Consider the following 23,373-nt stretch of genomic DNA (forward strand, 5'->3'; position numbering starts at 1 on the left):
CACATTCTTAATATTTAATGCTCCACTTTCCCTAAAAAAGGAACAATAGAATGTAATTAGTTACTTTTTTTATGAGTAACACTATTGAACTCTTAAAGTGCTCTGTTTGAGAGTAAGATGCAAATGAATATAAAATCTTTCTCAAGCCTTGTATGAAAATGCTTAAAACCCATCATCAGAAAACTGGCATGTTCAACTGCTCATGAACAGAAGCACACATTTTTTCACCTGTCCAGATGGTCTGAAACACGTCATTTAAGCTCTGCCAAGCACCATTCATCTGAAGCTAGCCTTCGCTTGATTGTACCAGAGTTTGCAAAAAAGGAACAACTCTCTCAGCAAGAATGCAACAAGATTTGATTCCAGTGTGACCACTTTCCACCCTGGGAGTTACTGTTAACATTGTACATTTTGCCTGAACAAGTTAGTATTTTGGCCTTTGCTGCTTTAAGGTGAAATGTCACTGACTTGGAGCTGCACAAGGAAGACGAGAAGCTGAAATAACAGTCAAAAACAGCCAGGACCGATTTAAAATCTGTGCAATTCAATAAGCACATCAAATTTAAAGCATTTCATCTCTAATGACACAATACTATGTGTCACTGTGTTGACCTAATAAAAGGTAACTATCAAAATGTTTTATGTAAAATAACGTTAGTTGTTCAGCAGGGGTTCTGGTGTAGTGCTGCAGGGGGTCTGCTGTTTGATTGCGATTACATTTTTGTTAAATTAAATAATACAATTTATTGGACCCCATTGGCCCTTGCTCCTCAATTGGTTCGCCTCAGATGAAATGTGACCTGTGAATCACCTCTGGAGCTCACAGGTGTGTGAAGAGCACAGCTGCAGGCCAGAGGAGTGGAAAGACCTCTGCATAGCACTCATACTCACCACTGCTGAGCTTTACAGCTGGCGACCTTTTTGAAGAAGACTACTGTACATACGGCATCAGCAGAAAATAGGACTGCTCTGTCACAATACTAAGAATCAGTTGACCAGTGGTTGTGGAACTGGTGTCATTTTCATTATGATTAAATCTAATCAGCAGAGCTGCACTGTCCAACATAATAGAGAAGAAATAGAAATAACAAGGATTCAGTTCTCTATCTTGTCTCTTGTATACCATCCACTGTATATATGTTCGAATTAGTGTAATTGCGGTTAGCAAATACTAAAATGAAAACTACCGTAAATGAAAACACTTAGTTATCATTATATATATATATATATATACCAAATAAACCATATAACCATATATACCATATAAACTCCAAAATGAATTAAAATAAAATTGGCCACAAATAAATTATCAAACATGCAAATGTGAAAATCGTCTCTCGCTCATATACTAAAAGAAAAAGACAGACTAAAAAAAAATTTAATAAAATCTTTGGCAAACTAGCAATGCCTAGGCAACTGCCCACAACACTGATTTTGCACAGGCAAGTGCCACTCAAAATGTCTTTGTAAAATTATTATTATAATCGACAAACAACAGGCTCCAAAACATCTGCTGATAAATGGGAAAGCTGGCCCACATTTCCAGGTTAGTTTGACACCTCATACTCCTCTTTTTACCACAATAAAACAGAGGCTCTCGTTTTTTCCCTAAGCCTTTCGGGTGTGATTTAACTTTGAAATTGCTCCAATTATAGATCCACAAATTCCCCTTTACTCCCATCTTCTCTTGCATACAGAGAAACCGGCAGCCTTAATGATAGATCCTCTACATGGCCTTCTCTAGTCTAATTGCTCTTTGGCGGCTGGTGTAGTTTGGAGGGTGTCAGAAGAGGGGAGAGAGCAGAGGCATTCTCACGTCTTTATACTTTGTGGTAATTATTCTCCGGTCGTTCCCAAAAGGCCTCTTGGGCACACCTGCATTAATCATAAAGAATGACTCGAAGGAACTCCCTCTCTTTCCTCCCTTCAGCAGATGCTGGAGTAGGAGGTGTAATTATGAGGAACGGATCACGCCCCCGTCGAATATAATGCCGCAGAGATTCCTCGCGTGCCAATCCACTCTGCCAAGTGTAATATCGAGGCATAATACTCTACTTTTTTATTTCTTGCTGTATAGTTTTGCATAATATTGAAAGAGGGAATCTTTGAAGGTAAATGAGTGCAAACTGAAGATGTTCTAATACCTGTTCTGCAACATGTGCAACTTTAGTTTTTCCTGAAGTGACCAGCTGCCATGTTTCACGATCCAATCAATTTCTGACAGATAAAATGAAGTCCAGGTCTACACTCACAAGCCACTTAATTAGGTACACCTTGCTAGTACTGGGTTGGACCCCCTTTTGTCTTCAGAACTGCCTTAATTTTTCATGGCATAGATAGAACAAGGTGTTGGAAACATTCCTCAGAGATTTTGGTCCATATTGACATGATAGCATCATGCAGTTGCTGCAGATTTGTCGGCTGCACATCCATGATGTGAAACTCCCGTTCCACCACATCCCAAAGCTCTTCTGTTGGAATGAGATCTGGTGACTGTGGAGGCTATTTGAGTAAAGTGAACTCATGGTCATGTTCAAGAAACCAGTCTGAGATGATTTGAGCTTTGTGACATGGTGCATTATCCTGCTGGAAGTAGCCATCAGAAGATGGGTACACTGTAGTCATAAAGGGATGGACATGTTCAGAAACAATGCTCAGGTAGGCCGTGGCATTTAAACGATGCTCAGTTGGTAATAAGGGGCCCAAAGTGTGCCAAGAAAATATCCCCCACACCATTACACCACTACCAGCCTGAACCGTTGAAACAAGACAGGATGGGTCCATGCTTTCATGTTCTTTACACCAAATTCTGACCCTACCATCTGAATGTTGCAGCAGAAATTGAGACTCATCTGACCAGGCAATGTTTTTCCAATCTTCTATATTGTCCAATTTTGGTGAGCCTGAGCAAACTGTAGCCTCCGTTTCCTGTTCTTAGCTGACAAAATTTACCTCATCTAGATGCCTAAATGCATTTTGTTGCTGCCTTTCATGTGATTGACTGATTAGCAATTTGTGTTACTAAGCAATGGAACAGGTGTACCTAATAAAGTGGCTGGTGAGTGTATATTTTTGAACATCCTGTTTTATGCCACATTTACACATAGCCGGGTATTTAGAGAAACGAATATCCCCCCCCCTCCGTTTTCAAAAATAACATCGTGCACACAACATCGTTTTCAAAAAAGTTGTCGTTTACATCAACCCGCATAAATACGCCGTCGAGCGCCATCATAACTATGCCAAACCTATGGGCGGCAGTGTAGGGAGAAGGATAAAGCCATGCAAGCCAATCAGAATCCTCAAAATCGAGCAACTTCCTGTTCCTTTCAAAACAACACAGACATGGCGATATAATACAGCAGTTGTGTTTGCAAATGCAAACAGACCAAAAGCGTTTGCACAAATGTAAAAATGAGTACCACCTTAACAGCATCCATGATCAAACAGTAACGTTACCCAAACAAACTCTAAACATAGGGCGCTCACATGACGTTAAGCATTTTCTGGCGCATAATGTGACGTTTGAGAACCTAAAACCCCGTTTCTCCCAGTTTACACGGCAACACATAACCGGCGTTTTCAGAAATCTCCACTTTGGCCGGAGTTTTTAGAAATAATCGTTTTCAGGGATAAAAACTGCGTTTTCGTGTAAATGACAGGCCAAAACGCAGGGAAATATCTGCGTTTTGCCATCGTGTAAACGGGGCCTTAATATGGAAGTGTGCCACATTTTGGTTGCAAAATAGGTTGCAAATGTCATTTCATGTTAACCTAAACATATTATCTTTCACTATGGAAAAGAAAGCATCAAAAATCATAACTGAAAGTGACCTTCAATGATTTGAATCTTAAGTAGGATGCAATCTAATAATGATGAACCACAACCTGAAGCTTCAAAGAGACGCCAAAGGACAAAGTCAAAGCCGAAAGACTGAAACTGTCCTTTTTGGTGTCAAAGAAGCATGGACCCTTAGAAGTTTATTTCAGAGGGCATTTACAGAGCCAGGCAAAATCCTCAACCATACTGAGACACTTCACATACAGCTCACCAAGGCCTTACTGACAAATAAAGACCAGAGCGAATATTTATTTAGTCTAGAATTGTTTAAATGATTAAAATAATTCTGTTATTATTGATTTTGCATGTCTTTTACACAATTTATTCACTGAAAATTGAGCTAGTGAAAGAATGAATTATTCTTTTTGATTCAGTTCACAATTTGAACTGAACAATGCGTTCATGAATCTGAGTTCAACTCAAAGACTCAGTTAACAGCTCACTGGAGAGGAAATACTATCACAAAACATGCAAAAATTCAAAAGTCATGTTGAATACTTTTATTGTGCTCATTTGCATTTTTTTTGGAGCTTTGCAGCAGCCATAGTCACTATGAACCGTTCCTGTAATCAGTCATTTGTTGGTCAGGAATGAGGTCTGTTTTAAATTATTTATTTTTTTTCTCCTCTCCGTTTTATTTTTGTTATGCTTTATGATACTTTGTAAAGGACATTGGTCAGCCGTGGCTGTATAAATGGTGCTATATAGATAAACTTTGACTGTAATAGTGTTAAAACTATAAAAAAAAATTGGTAACTAAAATAAAGCTTAAACAAAATAAAATATAAATATTATACAAAAAAGTAACAAAAAAACTTGGTTACATTAGAAAACATGCTTTTTTTGTAGACTGAAATAAAAAAAGAAAAAAAAGCACAAAAAAAAACCTTATGAAAAAGAAAAAAAACAATGGGAAATTTAAAATGGAAATTTAACACAAAAAGCTAACTTAAAATATTAACAAATACCATAAAATGTTAATGTATACTAGAAGAATATAATACCAAAATGAAAATAACACAAAATAAGCAAAACAACACAGCACTGCATTTTTTTCTCTCTCCACAGAATAGAGAAAGTTATATGGGTTTGAAATTGTGTAAGGGTAAGGAAATGAAGATAGAATTTATATTTTGGGTGAACTATAAGTGGAGCAATTACACAGGGAGCAAAAACAATAAATTTCTCTTTTTTTTGTCTAATTTGTTTTTATCAGTAAAAATGCCCTCTCTCATCATCAGCCATTCTGATTTTGACTCAAGGTCAAAGCCAACAATGGTCTACACATCAGTGAGGCAATCTGTAAGAGATCAAGGCCGGTGAATCACTGGTTATGCCTGACTAGTCAGCAAATGTGTCACTGAAACAGGTGCCTTCATTTAAAAGTCACACACATACGCAAACAAAATTATGCAGTATGTTTGCGTATGCATATGTTCTCTGGAGGCCGTCATACTGAATCCTCCAGAGAATGATGATTGCCTCATCCACCCTATTTGGCTGTGTGGACCGGAATTATAAAGACAAACTATCACTGCGGGCCATGATTCATCTAGCTGAGGACTTGATGCCATTAACAATGGCAACTCACAATATCTATCACCCAGAGGCCAGAAGCACAGAGTGTTTCATCTATGGGTACATTTACAACATGACATCCATTACCAATAACCACCTCTGGGAAGCCATAACTACAACCTCCTAGTGCAGATACTATATACTAATGGCAGTCATAAAACAGTTCAAGCCTTGTAATTTAATTTGACAAACTGCATGTGTCATTCTGCTTATCTGTGCAGTCACAATGTAACCGCGAGTGCTATATTGCTTTTGTACAACAATCCAATAAACAAAATTTAATATTGAGTAAATTACAGTTTAAACTATATTGCCAGTTACTCTGTGTAGTTTTGCTCCACCAATGGAAATATTTCAGAACAAAGGTATTTTTTTTTTCAAATTGCATGTTGGTAAAGAATTGTTTAGGTGAATTATTCAGCGTCTCATTCATGAAATCACTTGTACCGTTCCAGAACGAGTCAGCATTCGATTCATTCATCACACTTAATCAGCATTTTCAACCAGTTGTTAAAGTGAGCGATTCAATGACTCATTTATTAAGACAGGCACTTGTTTTGTACCTAAATAAAACTGCACTTTTGAATGAATCATTTAAGTGACGTGACATACAGCCAAGTATGGTGACCCATACTCAGAATTCGTGCTCTGCGTTTAACCCATCCAAAGTGCACACACACAGCAGTGAACACACACCCAGAGCAGTGGGCAGCCATTTATGCTGCGCCACCCGGGGGGCAATTGGGGGTTCGGTGCCTTGCTCAAGGACACCTCAGTCGTGGTGAATGATTAAATTACAAATGTATAAAGATGGTCATTTGTTTCTGTTCCTGAATGAATCAGCGCTCTTGAATGAATCAGTTGAGTGGATAAGTCACTGACACACTAATAAATAGTCACCTGTCGCCACCTACTGGCAAGTCAATGTAGTTTGCAGAAAGAGTCACTGAAAAATCCCCACCACTAATACACAGACTGACAGACCTTCTGGAAGGCGCAAACACAAGCTAAGTGATACAAACAGTAAAAATCCCAGACGCACTGTAATTTGAGGACCGGAACAAACTGTTGTATAATCCTTAATTAAACACACATATTACCACAGGCATGCAAAACACACTAAGCACAAACTGTAACACTGAACTTGGGATTCAAGTTAATTTATTTATCCTAAAGCAACCCTAAACCCTGATTCCAGCTGCCAGGGGTATTGCTTTCTAAGCTTTTCTCATGTTTTATGCATATATGATGGTACTGCTCCTACAAGGAAACCTCAGTGATTTCCAAGGAGCCAGAGTTGGCATAGTGAGTGGCAGGCTGGCTTACCTTTATGGCCCCAAATCTGATTTTATTATGAAATATGTTGAGATTTCAGATATAAGACAACTCATCTCATAAAAAAAAATCTCGGGAGGTGACATGGGGAACAATGAAAGACGTGCATTCAGCAGTGCTCTTGAGTGCTGGGAAATAAGACGGAAGAATTAAGATGACCTGGGTCTGAGGATGCTTATTAGCAAAGTTTATACAACAAACCTCTGCGGCGCTCAGGGGAGTCCTTCATGTACACACTGTTCTTAAATGCACTTTACCATAATGACTCAGGAAGTGTGCAATATCCATGAGGATTTGCTTAAGCATAAAATAAAATGCAAAATATCTTTTGTCTTCCACAGTAGAAAGAGAGTCATGGATTTGGAAATAATTTTTGGGTGAACTACATCTTTAAATGAATAGTTTATCCAAAAATGATTTTTTTGTAAATTTACTCACCCTCAGGTCATCCAAGAGGTATATGAGTTTGCGATTTCATCTGAAATCAGTGCTTGATCTGTGCATATTTCTCTCCTGATTCAGACGAGACTTTTGCTTGAGAAAGCAATATAAATGGAAAGAGAAGCCATTTTTTTATTACAAACATGCAGCTTTTTGCTTCACAAGAAATTATTTGATGGACTGGAAATGTGTGGATTACTAGTAGATTATTATGTTTTTATTAGCTGAACCACACACAATGCAATTGCTTTAGGGGAAGTCGTGGCCTAATGGTTAGAGAGTCGGACTCCCAATCGAAAGGTTGTGAGTTCGAGTCCCGGGCTGGCAGGAATTGTGGGTGGGGGGAGTGCATGTACAGTTCTCTCTCCACCTTCAATACCATGACTTAGGTGCCCTTGAGCAAGGCATCGAACCCCCAACTGCTCCCCGGGCGCCGCAGCATAAATGGCTGCCCACTGCTCCGGGTGTGTGCTCACAGTGTGTGTGTGTTCACTGCTCTGTGTGTGTGCACTTCGGATGGGTTAAATGCAGAGCACAAATTCCGAGTATGGGTCACCATACTTGGCTGAATGTCACGTCACTTTCACTTTCACTTTACTGAAAAGTGTTGCTACTGTGTTGACAACAACTTCCCCTTAGATCTTTTGCAAGTCCTAGCTGGATGCCGAAGGAAATTTCTGCATAAAAGATTGTCTCCACAAACGTGACAAATGGAGGTGTATCAGTATTAACTACCAATGTGAAAGCAGCAGGAAATAGTGTCGGAGCCTGTATAATTACTCCCTCTCAGTATAATTACCGGGTTTTCATTTGACCGTGAAATAAAGGCACCTTGCTATGCAATCTCCTGCACAGCTCGTGGGATATTTTTTCCATTGAGGCAGCACAAGACTTTTGCCTCCATTAAAATTTGAAGGCACTCACCTCATTTTCTGGAAGGGAGCACAGCTCAAGTGCAAAATATTACATTTTTTCAAACATATGGTAAATGCATATTTCATATTGTGTTGTCATAAAAAATAATGCATACAAGCATGTGATTTCCCCGCTGACACAAGCTGGTCCATCAATAACATTGCCTGTCCACACTGAACACCAAACAGTTGTGTGACTAAACTTTTCAAATACAATATCTTGTGATTGATTAAAAAACCCTTTTGGACCAATGCAAAAAAAAAGAAAAAAAAAAAAGAGCAGATGAACAATGTCTTATGCGGATTATGAAAAAAAACATGGAAAAGATTTTCACGTTGAGTCACATCTGATTATGAAATGTTTTAGCATCAGCATTTTATATTATTTACTATATGTATTGCAACATTCACCAACACATTCATTTCAGTATTACAAGTTATGTGCTCATGCTGATGCATGCTATGTTAATTACACTAAATCAAATACAATTACGTGCCATTTTGGCCGAATTTGCAGTTATCCTGAGTAACATGAGAGTTGTCAAACTTTAACTGTCAGGAGGCCTACATTAAGATGCTTTTTTTTTTTACACGCTTGAAAGCATGGTAATAATGCACTTGAATCATCTACAAGTCACAATGCTCAGTATAAGGTGCAGGCTTATAAGGTGAACTAATTAGAATAAATTCCTTCAGCTAATGTTGAATTACAATGCCCTTTTAATTGTGATCATTGAAAGGTGACTGCAGCACATTGTATTTCCCCCTCACAATTTTCTCTTTGAGGTCTGTCAGCAGTGGGCAGTCTGCAGAAAGAGTGACAGGTCAGGAGTTGCTGTAGTTTGTGCAGATGAAAATAATGACTCAATTGCCCTTATCTGTCTGGCAAGCATCAGAGTGAAAAAAAGAGGCTTGTCTTCTCAGACTCTTTACTAGTGCCGTTCTGAAATGCACTTTAACAAGTCTCCAATTGAAACAGAAAGGTGAGACAGGACATACTATATATAGGTGCTCATTGCCTTTTTTATTATTACATAATAAACATTTTATTTACATCACACCAGGGGAGGGACATTCATATCCTATAGAGCATTTGACTGGACAAAAAAGTGTAACAGGATGACTTATTATTTCTGCTCCATGTTACTAAAAGAGAAAGTATGTTAAGGAATACACTTATGTTTAGAAGGCAACAAAAGCAAATACATATGGATTAAACTGGATAATTCGATCCTGTAGCTTCAAACATCATCTTATATCCTAAAAGTTATTTGGATTTTGTTGGTGAATACTTCAGCTGTTGTCTTGTTTGTACAAAGTATTAGATATATTTCTCTTTAGCCCTGCCCTACTATCTGTTTTCTGCACCAAAGCATCAAGTAGGCATTTCCCTTTGTGCTGTTTGATCATTTAGATTACTAACAAAAATGCTTGAACAAGGATTAAGTAAATATCAGAGCATGTACCCTTTAGACACAAAGCTTTCAGACTGATGATCAACTTCCCAGGGGCTTTGTATGTCTAAATGTACATTCAAGTTTGTGTATGTGAGTGTGTGCTTAGCAAATAGCAGTGTTTTTGTCCCACAGTCTGCTGTCAAGGTGTCAGAGGGGAAATTGTGTATCTCGGCAGGTAGAAATAAGTGATGAGGAAATGATAGATACTTTCTCTCTTTTTTTAGGACACCACGTCCTTTGAACCTGACATGTCTGAGGAAAAATGTCTAAGCATCCATATTTGCAAATTTCCACATTGAGTTTCTTAGCTTTGCTTAACTACTGTTATTAAGGAGTCCAAAGGGCAAGTGGTGTGTCTTTTGTAAAGTCCTCCTTAAGCAGATCTATTTAAAAAAAAAATAATAATACTTCGACCTTTTCACAATTCATCAGAGATCACAAATTTAAGGGAAGTATAACTTTTTCTTAAAAGAAGAGAAAAACTATTTAAGGTGAAAGTGACAGTAAAGGCATTTACACTGAACAAAATTATTAACGCAACACTTTTGTTTTTGCTCCCATTTTTCATGAGCTGAACTCAAAGATCGAATACTTTTTCTATGTACACAAAAGGCCTATTTCTCTCAAATATTGTTTTCCAAATCTGTCTAAATCTATGTTAGTGAGCACTTCTCCTTCGCCGAGATAATCCATCCACCTCACAGGTGTGGCATATCAAGATGCTGATTTGACAGCATGATTATTGCACAGGTGTGCCTTAGTTTGGCCACAATAAAAGGCCACTAAAATATGCAGTTTTTTTATTTTCTTTTTTTCTTGCTCCTTATATTTTCATTCAGACTTAATATTACTCTAAAAGCTAATTCACACTGCACTGACAGCCAACAACCAACGTTGAAAATCACCAGATTACAGTACGTCACTTCTCAGATATTCTATGACACCAAAATCAAGTAGTGACCAATGCAAAACAGATGCTGACAAGAGTAGCACACTGATCCGACAAAACCCAACATGTCGGTTGGCGTTGGTCGGTGCCTGTTAGTGCAGTGTGAATTAGCCTCAACTTGCTAAGCATTTAACAGCTGCTCTGATACTGAAGTGACACTTGGTGTGTTTCCGGGTGGCTCAGGCCCATCAGGAAACATCACAGAGGATAGGAAAAAAGGGGCTTGATTGGGTCATCTTCATTTACAGGCAAAATGCAGATGATTTCACTTCTTTCACTGACACTGGACATCCTTATCATCAATACTGCTGGCGACATTTAAATGTCAGCTAGAAAAAAAATTACATTTTCTGCTATATATAATAGCTATAATTTAGAAACCTATAACTAGAAGAAAAACTGTTAGCTTATAAACTTGACATGCAGTGCATATCCATGACGACAAATCAGTCACAACCAATTTATAATTGGCTGTGTTGCATATTAAGCTCACATCTTAAAACACTGGAATTACACAGGATGAAAAATATTACAGATATAAAAGTAAAATAAAGGTCAACAGTCTACTAAATGACTATTAGACATAACAGTCCAATTGAGCTGCTGGTCTATAATTAAAATCATTGCTTTTCAGTTTTTGAGAACTTCATGTTAATATTTGATTTAGACTTAATAATAAACCTACTTAAATGAAACGAATATGTCTCACTTTTTCACATTTATTTTGTTTTTATCGCAAATATTGAAAGCAAAGGTTTCTTCTGGACTTTGAAAGCTCCAGAAAAGCATAGATTGGACATTTTTCAAGACACTCCAAAGTTTGAATAAATAACTAATAAAGAAAGAAAGCTGGGAATTATGGTAAACCAATAAGAAAGCTCAGTGCAGGCCGAACTATTCAGGGGATTCTTGGAGGGAGCGGAGAGACAGATGTCTGAATTACAGCCATATTGTAAAGCGAGCTTCTTCTCACAGTTTTCGTGCACTAGCATATAAACAGAAAATAATTCTGGTAATTTTTTGAGAGAAATAAATAGGGTAAAAACCCACGGATGATTTTTGCCAGGGGGCTTGAAGGTGAAGGGTGACCTCTAGAGACATGTACTATAAACATATGTGCTTGTTTAATTGTCACTGATGTATAGCTAAAGAAAATGACTTTTTGAAATGTTATATCATAACATAAGGAGCCTTCAGCACAGTGGAGTTTGTAATAGGTGGGCCTCATTGTTAACTGCCCACAGCATATCATGTTTCCCAGTTAATTTGCCTAACGGTTGCTTTTAACATCAGCGGTGTATGTGGCTTCACACTGAGAGACGCTGGGACACTCATAAAAAATGCTGGACACTCACTAACGAGCACTGTTTTGCATAACAACCAAACTGACCGTTACCAGTCTGTGATAAGGACATTGTGAGATAATTATATATTTCAGCATTTAAATATTTCACATAGCCAAAACTGAGAAGATTCAACAGGGAAAATGAATATGCATGAGAACTTTTCATCAGCAACAACAAAAAAGCTATTGCATAATCCAGGCTTTTATATTTCGCTACACAGTGTAAAAATGAGCCATAGTTAGTTAAATATCAATTAGGTGGCTTTGGAAGGGATGCAGTCAATATATAAATGCATATTGTACATTGTACACACAAGACTGGAAAGGTGGAAAAGTCAATGATATCTGATTATGCCTTATTGAAGGCGCAACAGCTAATATTATGCATGGTTACATCACCAGTGCCGCATTATGACAGCAACCTCAAATCTGTGCTAATAATTTATACAACAATACAAACACCCTGCAGCTTCCTAAATAATCCACCTAATATGCTATGCTAAGTCTATTTAGTATTCAATATAAATGACTATTGAGCACCATTTAAAAAAAAAAAAAAAAAAAGTGTACATAAAATACTGCAATATAATGCTTTTGAATTCTAATCAACATGAAGACAGTACAATAAATATTACCATGATACACAAATAATACTGTACACACACACACATACAGTATGGGTATATATAGAAAAAATTCACCCCACTTTAAAATAATCACATTTTGTTGCTTTGCGCCTGGAAATAAAGACAGACATAGTTTTTTTTTATCCAGCTGGATTTTCTCAGTGCAACTCAGAACATTCAAGTTAAATATATAACATAGGATATAATATAATATTTATATTATTAAAAATAAACAAAAAAATTACTGAGTTGGAAAAAGCATCACCCCCTTGTGTCAGTATTTTGTTGAACCAGCTTTTGATTTAATTACAGCCTTTAGTCTGTTGGGATTTGTCTCTAACTTTGCACATCTAAACTTTGCAATATTTGCCCACTTCTCTTTGCAGAACTGCTCAGGTTCAGTTCAATTTGATGGTGATTGTTTGTGTTCTGCAGTCTCCATGTCTTTCCACAGATTTTCACTGGGGTTTAAGTCTGGGCTCTGACAGGGTCATGCAAGGACATTCACCTTTTTCTTCAACCACTGTGTGCTCAGTTTTGCTGTGTGCTTTGGGTTATTGTCATGTTGAAAAGTAAACCTTCTTCCCATTTGACTGTATTAAGCCCCATACATTTTTCTTTCTATCCTGACAAGTGCTCCAGTCCCTGCTGCAGAGAAACCGACAGTAGCTTGCCACCCATAGTTGATTGTTTGCTTTAGGCTACATCTACATTAATCCAGATACATTTGAAATTTGTGTTTTCGTTTTAAAATGCTCTCCGTCCACACTAGCGTTTTCCAAAAGTGTCTCTTCCACACAGACATCAAAAAAAGTAAAATTTGCTTTCTGTGCATGCATAAAGCCTCAAAAAAAGATCACTGCAGATGATAAACACGGAACAGAAATAAGACCTTTTCATGCAGTTTTTTGACAGGAAATTGTATTTATTTTATTTACGAAAATAACTCACCATTCACTGATGCATCCAGGTCGCACATGATATGAAGAGTGTATAAAGTAACACATCTATAGCAATAGTGTGAAAGTACATAGCACATAACATGCACATTACCAGTATAAACACGGATATCTATTGGTATAACTTGTTTTCAAAAGCCTCCGTTTTCACAGTCTACACTACAAAGCAAAAAAATTCACTAATTTCCCTTGAATTTCACTAAATTCACTTTAGAAAGCGTTTTCAAAAAGCTCAGTTTTCCTTGATAAAAACGATCACAGTTGAAAGTCAAATGGCTTTGTGTGCCATTGAAAAGGTGATAAGGTGATAAGGTGATAAGCTACACCTGAATATATATATGTATAAGTGTTGTCAAAAGTCCCGGGAACTTCGGTACCAAGTCGGTATTAAAATTTTTTTAATGTGACTGTAGAAGGTTTCTTTAAGTACCGGTAGTACCGAGGTCCCGTTCAAACCCGGTTCAGCGCTATGATTTCCGCGAAGCAGAAAACGAGGACGGAATCTCAAAATCCAGTCATGAAAATGAAACTTACATTTTAATATGGACAGTCGTGGAATTTGTCAAAGTTAGCATAAATGAATCAAATCAAATCTCCATATGGACCAGTATCTGTAAATGTTAAGCCGCAAAAGTTGTTTAAAATATGAATCAGTGTTCTGCGCGTGAATTAATGAATGGCAGACACGTGCGGGTTTGTTTACTACATAGACTGAAGCTCATGACGCTTGCATTAATTTTTGAGCATCTGAGCTTCAGAGTTCTCTCTCCATCAAGCGATCTGAACTTTTCAGTTCATCTCAATGGACGCACAGCGCACCTGTATTTGATGCTCTGTAAACTCTTTGTGAAGGCGCACGACTCACCGTCGCTTTACTGATAGCGCAGTAAGTAGTTTCTCACACATGCAAAGAGAGAGAGAGCGAGAGTATTACAACGCTACATGTAAACTAATCACAATAAATAAATCACAATATTTCTTCCTTGTTTTAATTTTAATAGCAAATCCCCTTTATTTACCAAAAATAAAATGGGTTTAAATTTCATAAATTAAAAGACAAATTAAATTTGGGTGAAACTTGTTTACTGTTTTTCATAATTATATAACTTGTAAAAAACCTTTAAACACAATTGTAAATAAGTATAAAGAATGGCATTGGTTTTATTTTTAGTGCTAAAAAGTTTTTTTTTTTTAATTAGCATATTTTTGTGTTTTGCTTTGGTACCGAAGAACCAAGAAATTGACACATCAAATTTGGAGAAATTATTCTGAAAAGATAAAGTCATTGTTGTGCAAAGCATCAAACAGAGACTACAAAAAGTAGGTTCAGCAAGAAAAATTGTTTCAGAAAATTATTACATATACTCTTTTGGACCATGTGAGTAAATGACAGAATTGTCATTTTTGGTTGGGTGAAGTATAACTTTAATAATTAAATTTTCTTAATTATATTACTACTACTATGAAAATATAAAATAATTTCTTTAAAAGGTCCCGTTCTTCGTGATCCCATATTTTAAACTTTAGTTAGTGTGTAATGTTTTTGTTAGAGTATAAGTAATATCTGTAAAATTCTAAAGCTCAAAGTTCAATGCCAAGCGAGATATTTTATTTAACAGAATTCGCCTACATCGAACGACCAGTTTGGACTACATCCCTCTAGTTCCTGCTGTAATGACGTCACTAAAACAGTTTTTTGACTAACCTCCGCCCACATGAACACACAAAAAGGGGGCGTGGTCTTGTTGCACTCCGACGGAGAAGAGGAAGAGTTGCGTTTGTGTTTGTCGCCATGTCGTCAAAACGCTGTTATTTTCATCTCGGAGTCCAATCACCTTTGGCTACGTTCACACTGCAGGCTGAAATGACCCAATTCCGATTTTTTTGCCCCTATGCGACCTGTATCTGATCTTTTCATGACAGTCTGAACGACACAGATCCGATCTTTTCAAATGCGACCCAGGCCACTTGGGTATGTGGTCCTAAATCCGATACGTATCCGATCTTTTGAAATGCGACCTCCGTCTGAACGGCCAGGTCACATGTATCCGACCTGTACGTCATTGATAAGCTACAAACGTCATAATTATGCGTTGAAGTAGGCGGGAATGAGAAGATAAACAACAACCATGGCGGACGATGCTGCTTAAATAACTTTAATATTGCTAAACGAGCTCCGCTGTTGACTACACTGTTGTTATGACATCCATGTTTAGCTACTACCGCAAACAACGAGTGACGTCGTTGGCCCTTGAGTACTCTTCTACGCATGCGGATCACTTCTGGGTCATTTCACATTCACACAGGAGATCACAAAAGGTTGCATTTAATTGGAAATGTGAACGGCCTTGCAAAAAAAAAATGTTTTTTCAAAAAATCGGAATTGAGCATTAAGCCCTGCAGTGTGAACGTAGCCTTTGTCTAGGCTTCCCAGGGACGCTGTACTTAGAGATAAATGGTTACAATTTTTGTTTAACTCTGTTCCCGAAAATTATAATCCACATGTAAAACTATGTGCAGCACATTTTGCTGAGGACAGCTTCCTCAATCTCAATCAGTTTAATGCCGGATTCGCACAAAGATTACTCTTGAAAGATGGAGCAGTTCCCTCTTTTTCTGGAGAAGGCGTTGTTTATGGACCACAACCGGTAAGTGTATTTTATTATTTAAGTTGGTGCATTTAACAGTTTCTGTAACTTATTACACAAAGGGCAATGCTGTTTAGCTTTGTTAACTAGATGTTAGAGCTGTGCAAAAAATCGAATGAGATTTTCATGTGCATCTCGTCAGTAAAGGCGTTCTGTGATTATAAGTACATCTCCGGTACGTGCATTCAGATCAGGATTGCCATGTTTTCAAAACAAATCCTGCCCACTTGCTTCTCAAAGCTAGCCCAATCGCGTTTCCAGGAGGGCAGCGTGAGCTAAGCTGGTGTCGAATCACAATACAGGAACTGCTGGCACAATCAGAACTCATTACGTATTTCTTGCACATTTTGGAGGGACTTAATAGAACAAGGAAGTCATCAGTCCGTTTTTATGACAGTGAAAACAGCGCAACATGTTTTTTACACGCGTAACATGAACACAATCAAAGCTTCAAAAAAGCAAGAAAAACGGGACCTTTAATGGAAATTATACTCTAAATAATAAACTAAAACAGCCAGTAGGTGGTGGTAAATGTCTTAATGATTAAGTCAGAGTCATTTATTCATTCATTTGATTTGTTCAAATGGCTGATTCATTTAGGAGTGAAGTAAAGGGTTCTTTATGAATGGTTCATTGAATCATTAGGCTTGTTCGACTTGAAGTGGATCATCACCATCAGACCGATTTGTGTGTGACAGCAAAGAATCGCAAGAGCTTTAGAGAGCAAAAGGCTACTTGTGCTTTTGAATCACTCTCGCGGTACTTTGATGTCAAACATCGATCAGTCTGTGCAGCGCTACTTCAAATCCAACGCCACTATGGCCAATGGGATAATGCGTTAACTTGCCAAGCCCTTATTAAAATATCATTCAAACAAACAAATATATGTACATTTATTTATTAAGGGGAAATAACTTTTCTTAAAATTTGCTTAAGAATTTAGCTTGAAGCTAAATAAAAAAATACACATTATTTATTTTTTATTTTATTTCACATATAACCCAGAAATGTTCTTGACAGGGTTTGTGAGCCTCACCTAATCAATACTAATTAATTATATATACTATAAATTATATCTAATTATTATTGTACTTAATTCTGCTTAAGAAGGTTAATGTTAAATATGAACCAAAAATGTTTTGGGTTTTTATGAGTTTTACCCAAACCAAATTAATTTAATACACAAAACAAGCAAGCGATAGCCTGGTTGCAATGTTTGCCCTATTGTTTCACATTGCTCGAGTCTGTTTCCCAGCAGAATGCAATGTTGATTAGAGGGACAGTAGGGTCACTGGCACTCTGTAATTTACTCAAGTCCCTTTGCACACATCAAATTTCCCCTCCTCAGTGGGGTCACATGTATTCATTTGGCAGGCACACTTGAGGATAAATAATCAGTGTGGATGATGGTGTTCTCTTTTGCATCTTGAATTATTGGGTGTTGTTTGATCACTATGTTTAAAAAATAACACTATAATTAAAAAATAACCATGGCCACAATCCTGTAGTACAGACAAGCTCTGAAATTCACTGCTACACACAGGCTAACCTCTATCACTAAGACAAATATACAAAGAGCTGTTATTCAGTCTAACGACCATCCAGTGGACACTTCAGGGAGACACACCCCACTCAGCAAGGGTAGGGCCTTCCAGCTGCTGACCACTGGCTTCATACACCCACACAAAAGACTAAAAACAGCTGAAGGTCTCGGAATACTTCACTTTCTGTGAAGTCTGCGTCTGCACAGCTTTCAAAGTATACTCAACCGCGGATGAGCACGGATGGACGAATTTGACACATGCACAGTACCACTTACTTAACTTGCGTTCTGTCTCAACATTCACCTCGTGCATGCGCGGCTGTCCGCAAGCCCTCCTGCTCACGATAATTATGCAATGTGGAAGTTGTGTGGACACGGAAGTCCAAAGTATATTTTGGCCTTAATTCAGCTGATCATCCAGATGTTAAACAGCTCAGGAACCTGACACAGAATGGATGCCAAACCAAGGTCATTGCTTAATTTCACTGGCCCAAGGAGAAATATTTTGACTAAACTTAAACATGAAAATATCATGAAAAGTATGATGAAAAATGTGCACTCTTTCTCTTCTCAGAAAAACATACCAAAAACACTGATGACTCATCCTGCACTAGACGGATTTTTAGAATGAGAATCCCCCTCCCCCTAGTACAGCCTGCTCATTTTGAGTAACCAACATGTACAAATTGTTGCTAATAAACCTTTCCAAAAAGGACACAATGTTTTTTTTTTTTTTTTTACTGAGGATTTAAAGTACCATTTAAAAGGTGTGGGGTCAGTATGATTTTTTAAATGAATAATTAGTGACAAGAAAGACATTTCCTATTCCAAATGAATGAAATCATGGAATCACAGTTTAAATATTAGCAGAAGCACAACTGTTTTCAACTGATAATAATAATAATAATAACCATTACTAATAATTGAGTACCAATTCAGCATATTATATTGACTTCTGAAGTAACGTGAAGACATCTGAAGACTGGAGTAAAGGCTTTTTTTACATCCTCACAGGATTAATTAAACATTTTAAAATGTTAAAATTATTTTAAATATTAATATTTCACAATAGTCCTGTTTTTACTGCATTTCTGACCAAATAAATGCAGCACTGGTAAGTATAAAAGACTTATTTAAAATATTGCCAACCCCAAACTTTTGAACAGTAGTGTATATAAATATGAAATTTTGCAATTAATAGAATGAAAATGATCAAATAATGTATGTCCACCTTCAACCACCTAGGGTGGTAAGTAGCAAATCATGGCTAAAACATAACTAAAACTTATTTGTCCCAAACTTCCTGTTTCAATAAAAGAAAACACACCAACACACATTCCTTGGCATGAGAACTTACTGAGCTCTACGATGCTCCCCACGCGGGTCGCCAGTAGGGACTGTTCAATTGTGCGGAGTTCAGCCTGGCTGTAGGCATGGCCATCTCCAGTTTTCACTGCTCGCTGCTGGTCACGGTGCAGGTTCAGACTGTCCGGCAGACTCAATAAACCTGTGGGACAAAGATCAGACAATCAAATATACAAATAAGCATGTGAATGAGCAAAAACCAGATAAAAAACATCTGCAATTGGACCAAGAGACTTTGAGAACTAAGTGTTATGACATTATCACTGTTCGAGAGGAAAACCAAACAGCCCCCGAAGCAATTAAAACTGCTGTTGGACCTTTTTCAAATTGCAACAAGCCACTCGCCCACAGGTGAGGTTAGCAGTGTGTATTGGCTGGAGCCCTTGTCGTCCAATGTTCATTCAATAACCCTTATCAAATTACTTCACAGCGCTGCAGCCAAGGCTTTTGTTTGAATGGGAGAATAGGCAGCGACAGATGGGATATTGAGCTCAGTTACAGGTGAATAAAGACAGACAAGCCACTATTTGTGTGAGCTAAAGGTTTCACACGTTGGGACTGTATTGTGTTTCTGAACTGGTATTAATTAACGGGTGATAATCTGTAACTATTTGTCTTTCAGAGATCCCTAGCCATTTGCTTTGAAGTGTGTCAGTCGACAGTACATTTAAGCAATATTGCTTTGGTGATATTGCTTTTATATAACAGATCAATAAACTAGTTAATATTGAGTTACTTACATTTTAGACACAGTACTGTCAGTTATGATGTCTATATTTGCTCCGCCACAGTAGAACCTCCTTGAAATGCTCCATAGCAGCATTTCCAAATTAATATTTCAATAATTCTCTCATAAAAGAAAGCCACTTGTTTAATTCCTGAATGTATCAGTGTTTATGAATTAATAAATGATTCACTGTCTCACTTATAATGGTGGCCTTCTGATTAGTTTCTGAATAAATAAGTGTTTTTGCATGAACTGCTTGAGAAAATGATTCAATGACTCGTTCATAAAGACCACCACTTGTTTTATTCCTGATGAATCAGTGTTTTAGAATGAATCTGTTAAGTAGATGATTCAGTGACTCACTTCCAAAGACAGCCACTTGTTTTGTCCCAAAATGAAACTGAATCATTTACTCAACCTATTAATTCAAAAACACAATGACTGACTCATAAAGACCACAACTTGTTTGTTCCAGAATGAATCAGTGTGTCAAACTTGTTGAACAAATTGTATAAATGATTCAGTGACTCAAATCATAAAGGCAGATATCTAATTCACTCTGTAATGGACCAGTGTTAATGGCATAAAAGACAGCCATTCCAATGATTCATTTATAAAGCCAGTCCCCTAAATGGATCCTAAATGAAACTGTTTGAATTAACTAACTGTTGTAAAAATATACATACAGTAGCATACATAAAAAGAGTGTTAGGTAACTAACACTAATATGTTAAATAATCAGATTTCAAAAAAGTTAAGAAACTTGTTAATTATCAAAATGAATCCACTTCAGAGAGTTTTAGTCAGTTGAGTAAATCACAAAAAAGTAATGTAGATTCATTATTTTCAGTAAACCTTAATGTTTAACATTACATGTCATAATAAGCAACACAATATTTAAACATGGTGTTTTTAACAATACTATTCTTCAACACTGCACAGAAACACAAAACAGCCTACCAGGAAGCTATTTTAAGCAGGTTATTCTCTTGACTTTCATCTAAAGGGATTTGTGCTGTCAGTCTCCCAGAGGTTGGTAAATATCCTGTATCCTGTTGTATATTGAATGACGCCGTTAGCAGAAGACAACACAGGGAAAGAAACACAGAAACTCATGAAGTTTTCATAAAACCATGATTAAAATAACCTGGCATGCTGAGTTCTGGCTGCTGCGGATCTCTTTATGGTTAGTGAGTTAATGCATAATGGAGGATGTGCAATATTTGCCAGATGGGAAACAAGCTGAATGTTTTGTCAAGAGACACAATATTGTTCATAGGGGACATGATGCTTTTAAGGAATTTTGAAGGGAGTTCAAGCGAGGGAATGCTTTGTTTTGGGTGACTGTCTCGTCTGATGAAGTTCCTTTTAACACGAGTGCCGCAATACAGCATGAACGTTTGCATGTGTGCGGCCCCTAATGAAGCCACAGGACATCACACAAGGCAGCATGGTGATGTCAGTTAAAGTAGTGTTTTGCTGCAGGTTTTCGTACAGTTGAGTGACAGGTGAGAGAGTATGATGTACTGTAGTCCAAAAACACTGGACTGACTTTGACTAACAAAAACCTGACAGCTGTGGCTGCCAGAACTTTACCGTAAAAAATATGGTAGCAATCTCACTTGCATTGTGGGATGGCACCTAGTAAAAATTTTATAAAGCTGAATGACATAGGAGCACTAAAATATAATGTTAATATACCAACTTATCTAAGCTTTTAAAATCAGTTTTTACTGTAAAATGTTCTGATAATAAAGCAGGTGGTAAAATTGACAAACCAATACTGCTAAATAAAACAATAACCATAAACAAAAATATGATGAAAAACCTGCATTTTTAAATAAATTCTAAACAATTGAGATGGTTCACCCAATGAATTCTAGGATAGCCCATTTGGTCCATTCATTACAAGGCAATCTAATAATTATTATTTTATTTTTTAATTATTTTTATGTTTGTGTCTACTTTATCATTATTTGCATTGCCATTTATAAGGTAATTCACACATTTTACAAATAAAATAATATTTAACAAAAAATGTTGTACTTATATTATTTTTAATATACACTTTAGTAATATAAATACAAAATACAGTATCAAAATATACGTTTTTTATTTTTAATATATTTTATATAACAAAATATAATATATCATATAAATTTAAATGATTACATTTTTTATTTATATGATAAGGTAAATTAGAGTTATCAGATATTAACTGTAATAACAGTTAAAATTCCAATAAAAGAAAGTGTTCAAATCAGAGTATATCTAACAATCTGTTTTTCTCAGACACAAACACCAAGAAACACGCACCCAGTTGGAAAAACATGCAGTGCATGCGAGCTGTCATCACCCTGGAATAAATTCCAGAATGCCATGGGAAGAGAAATGGACAATTTCTGATTGCTAGAAATCTTCTCATGACTCTTTCGCTTGGGCCAAAAATGTGCGCTCCAGTGGGGGATAAAAACAGGCCTCAATATTTTATGACCCCTCTCTACCCTGCTCTTGAAACTCTTCACTCTCTCTCACCCTGTACTCTCAGTGCATCAACTTTTTAATGTCATTACAGATGCTGAAAGATTTCCCTGAAATATTCATACGATCAGATCAAATTACGAAAATGCGAGCCAGAACATTCTCATAGCTCCAACTCTGCAGCCCCACCATGAATCAACCATGTTATTTCGTTTCAGCACTTGTATTCCCCTACTAAGAGGGAAGAAACAGTTATTTTTATTTGCAGCAATGTATTGCTTCGCTTGATTTGGGGTTAACTTAAAAGGTGAAAGGGGTGGGAGGAGAAAAATTAGACCACAGTCCCTTGAAAATATTGGCCTTGGCCAACTGGTGGCAAAACACTCCAAATGTGTCTTAGCGTGATTTTATATCTGCTTCAACAAACTATAACATTTCTCTACTTGTACAGTAAAAAAAAGGGGAGAGGACACTGAATTATAAGAATGCCATAACCTCAAGAACAGTTTGCAATAACTTGGTTTCAGATAGATTGGCATAAAACCGTACAAATGCTGCTAGATATTTCAATTACAGCTGGGGAAGTAAAGAGTATGTAGAGAGTTTTCCATTGTGAGGACACACTTGTTTTTTCAAAGAGACAGTTTTTGACTATCATGTAAACTGACATCTGAAGAGATTAAGCTGGAAAAATATTTTCAGAATACATGCTGATGGATAGCAGGGTGTCGTATAATTCTAAGACCCCACGTCCTTTATTTAAACAATGTACCCACAATGTACCCATGTCCATGGCGCTTGGTTACCCAAGACAGAACATATCCTTTTAATTAAACATCTGGCAAAAAAATTTTTTGCAAAGAATATGGCTAAGCTCAAGCCAAATCTTCAGTTTTTCAAAGAACGTTCTCTGACTAGAAGCTGTTCTTTGACCTGAATACTGCATTGCTCATAGTTCAAAGGTAATCCTGTGCGTCTGTAATCCAATATATTCACAAGTATATCCTGTGTTTAAAAATAGGGAAGTAAAATATATATAATTTGTATTATTTCATATTTTAACCCTGCTGAAAAAAGTCCACTTTATGCATTGTGGATTAATAAAAATGTAATTAGACAGAGGACAGTTGTAACATTAAGGGTTATGCTGTCTCAGTAAGGTTT

General features: G+C 37.0%; 1 protein-coding gene across 3 annotated transcripts in view; it reads right to left on the reverse strand.

Annotated features, from left to right (window-relative positions):
• The window catches only part of LOC132098841 (ankyrin repeat and BTB/POZ domain-containing protein 3-A-like), a 124,977-nt gene that overhangs the window by 22,460 nt on the left and 79,144 nt on the right, over positions 1–23,373 (reverse strand). For all 3 annotated transcript variants that reach the window (XM_059505063.1, XM_059505062.1, XM_059505061.1), the window contains one exon: positions 18,994–19,143. Coding sequence is in view for 2 of the 3 variants with exons in the window: in XM_059505062.1 (XP_059361045.1) it covers positions 18,994–19,143 (150 nt within the window). In the remaining variant the exon portion in view is untranslated. The remainder of the gene's footprint in view (positions 1–18,993; positions 19,144–23,373) is intronic.

This window comes from Carassius carassius, chromosome 22 (assembly GCF_963082965.1).
Source record: "Carassius carassius chromosome 22, fCarCar2.1, whole genome shotgun sequence".
Lineage (NCBI taxonomy): Eukaryota > Metazoa > Chordata > Actinopteri > Cypriniformes > Cyprinidae > Carassius > Carassius carassius.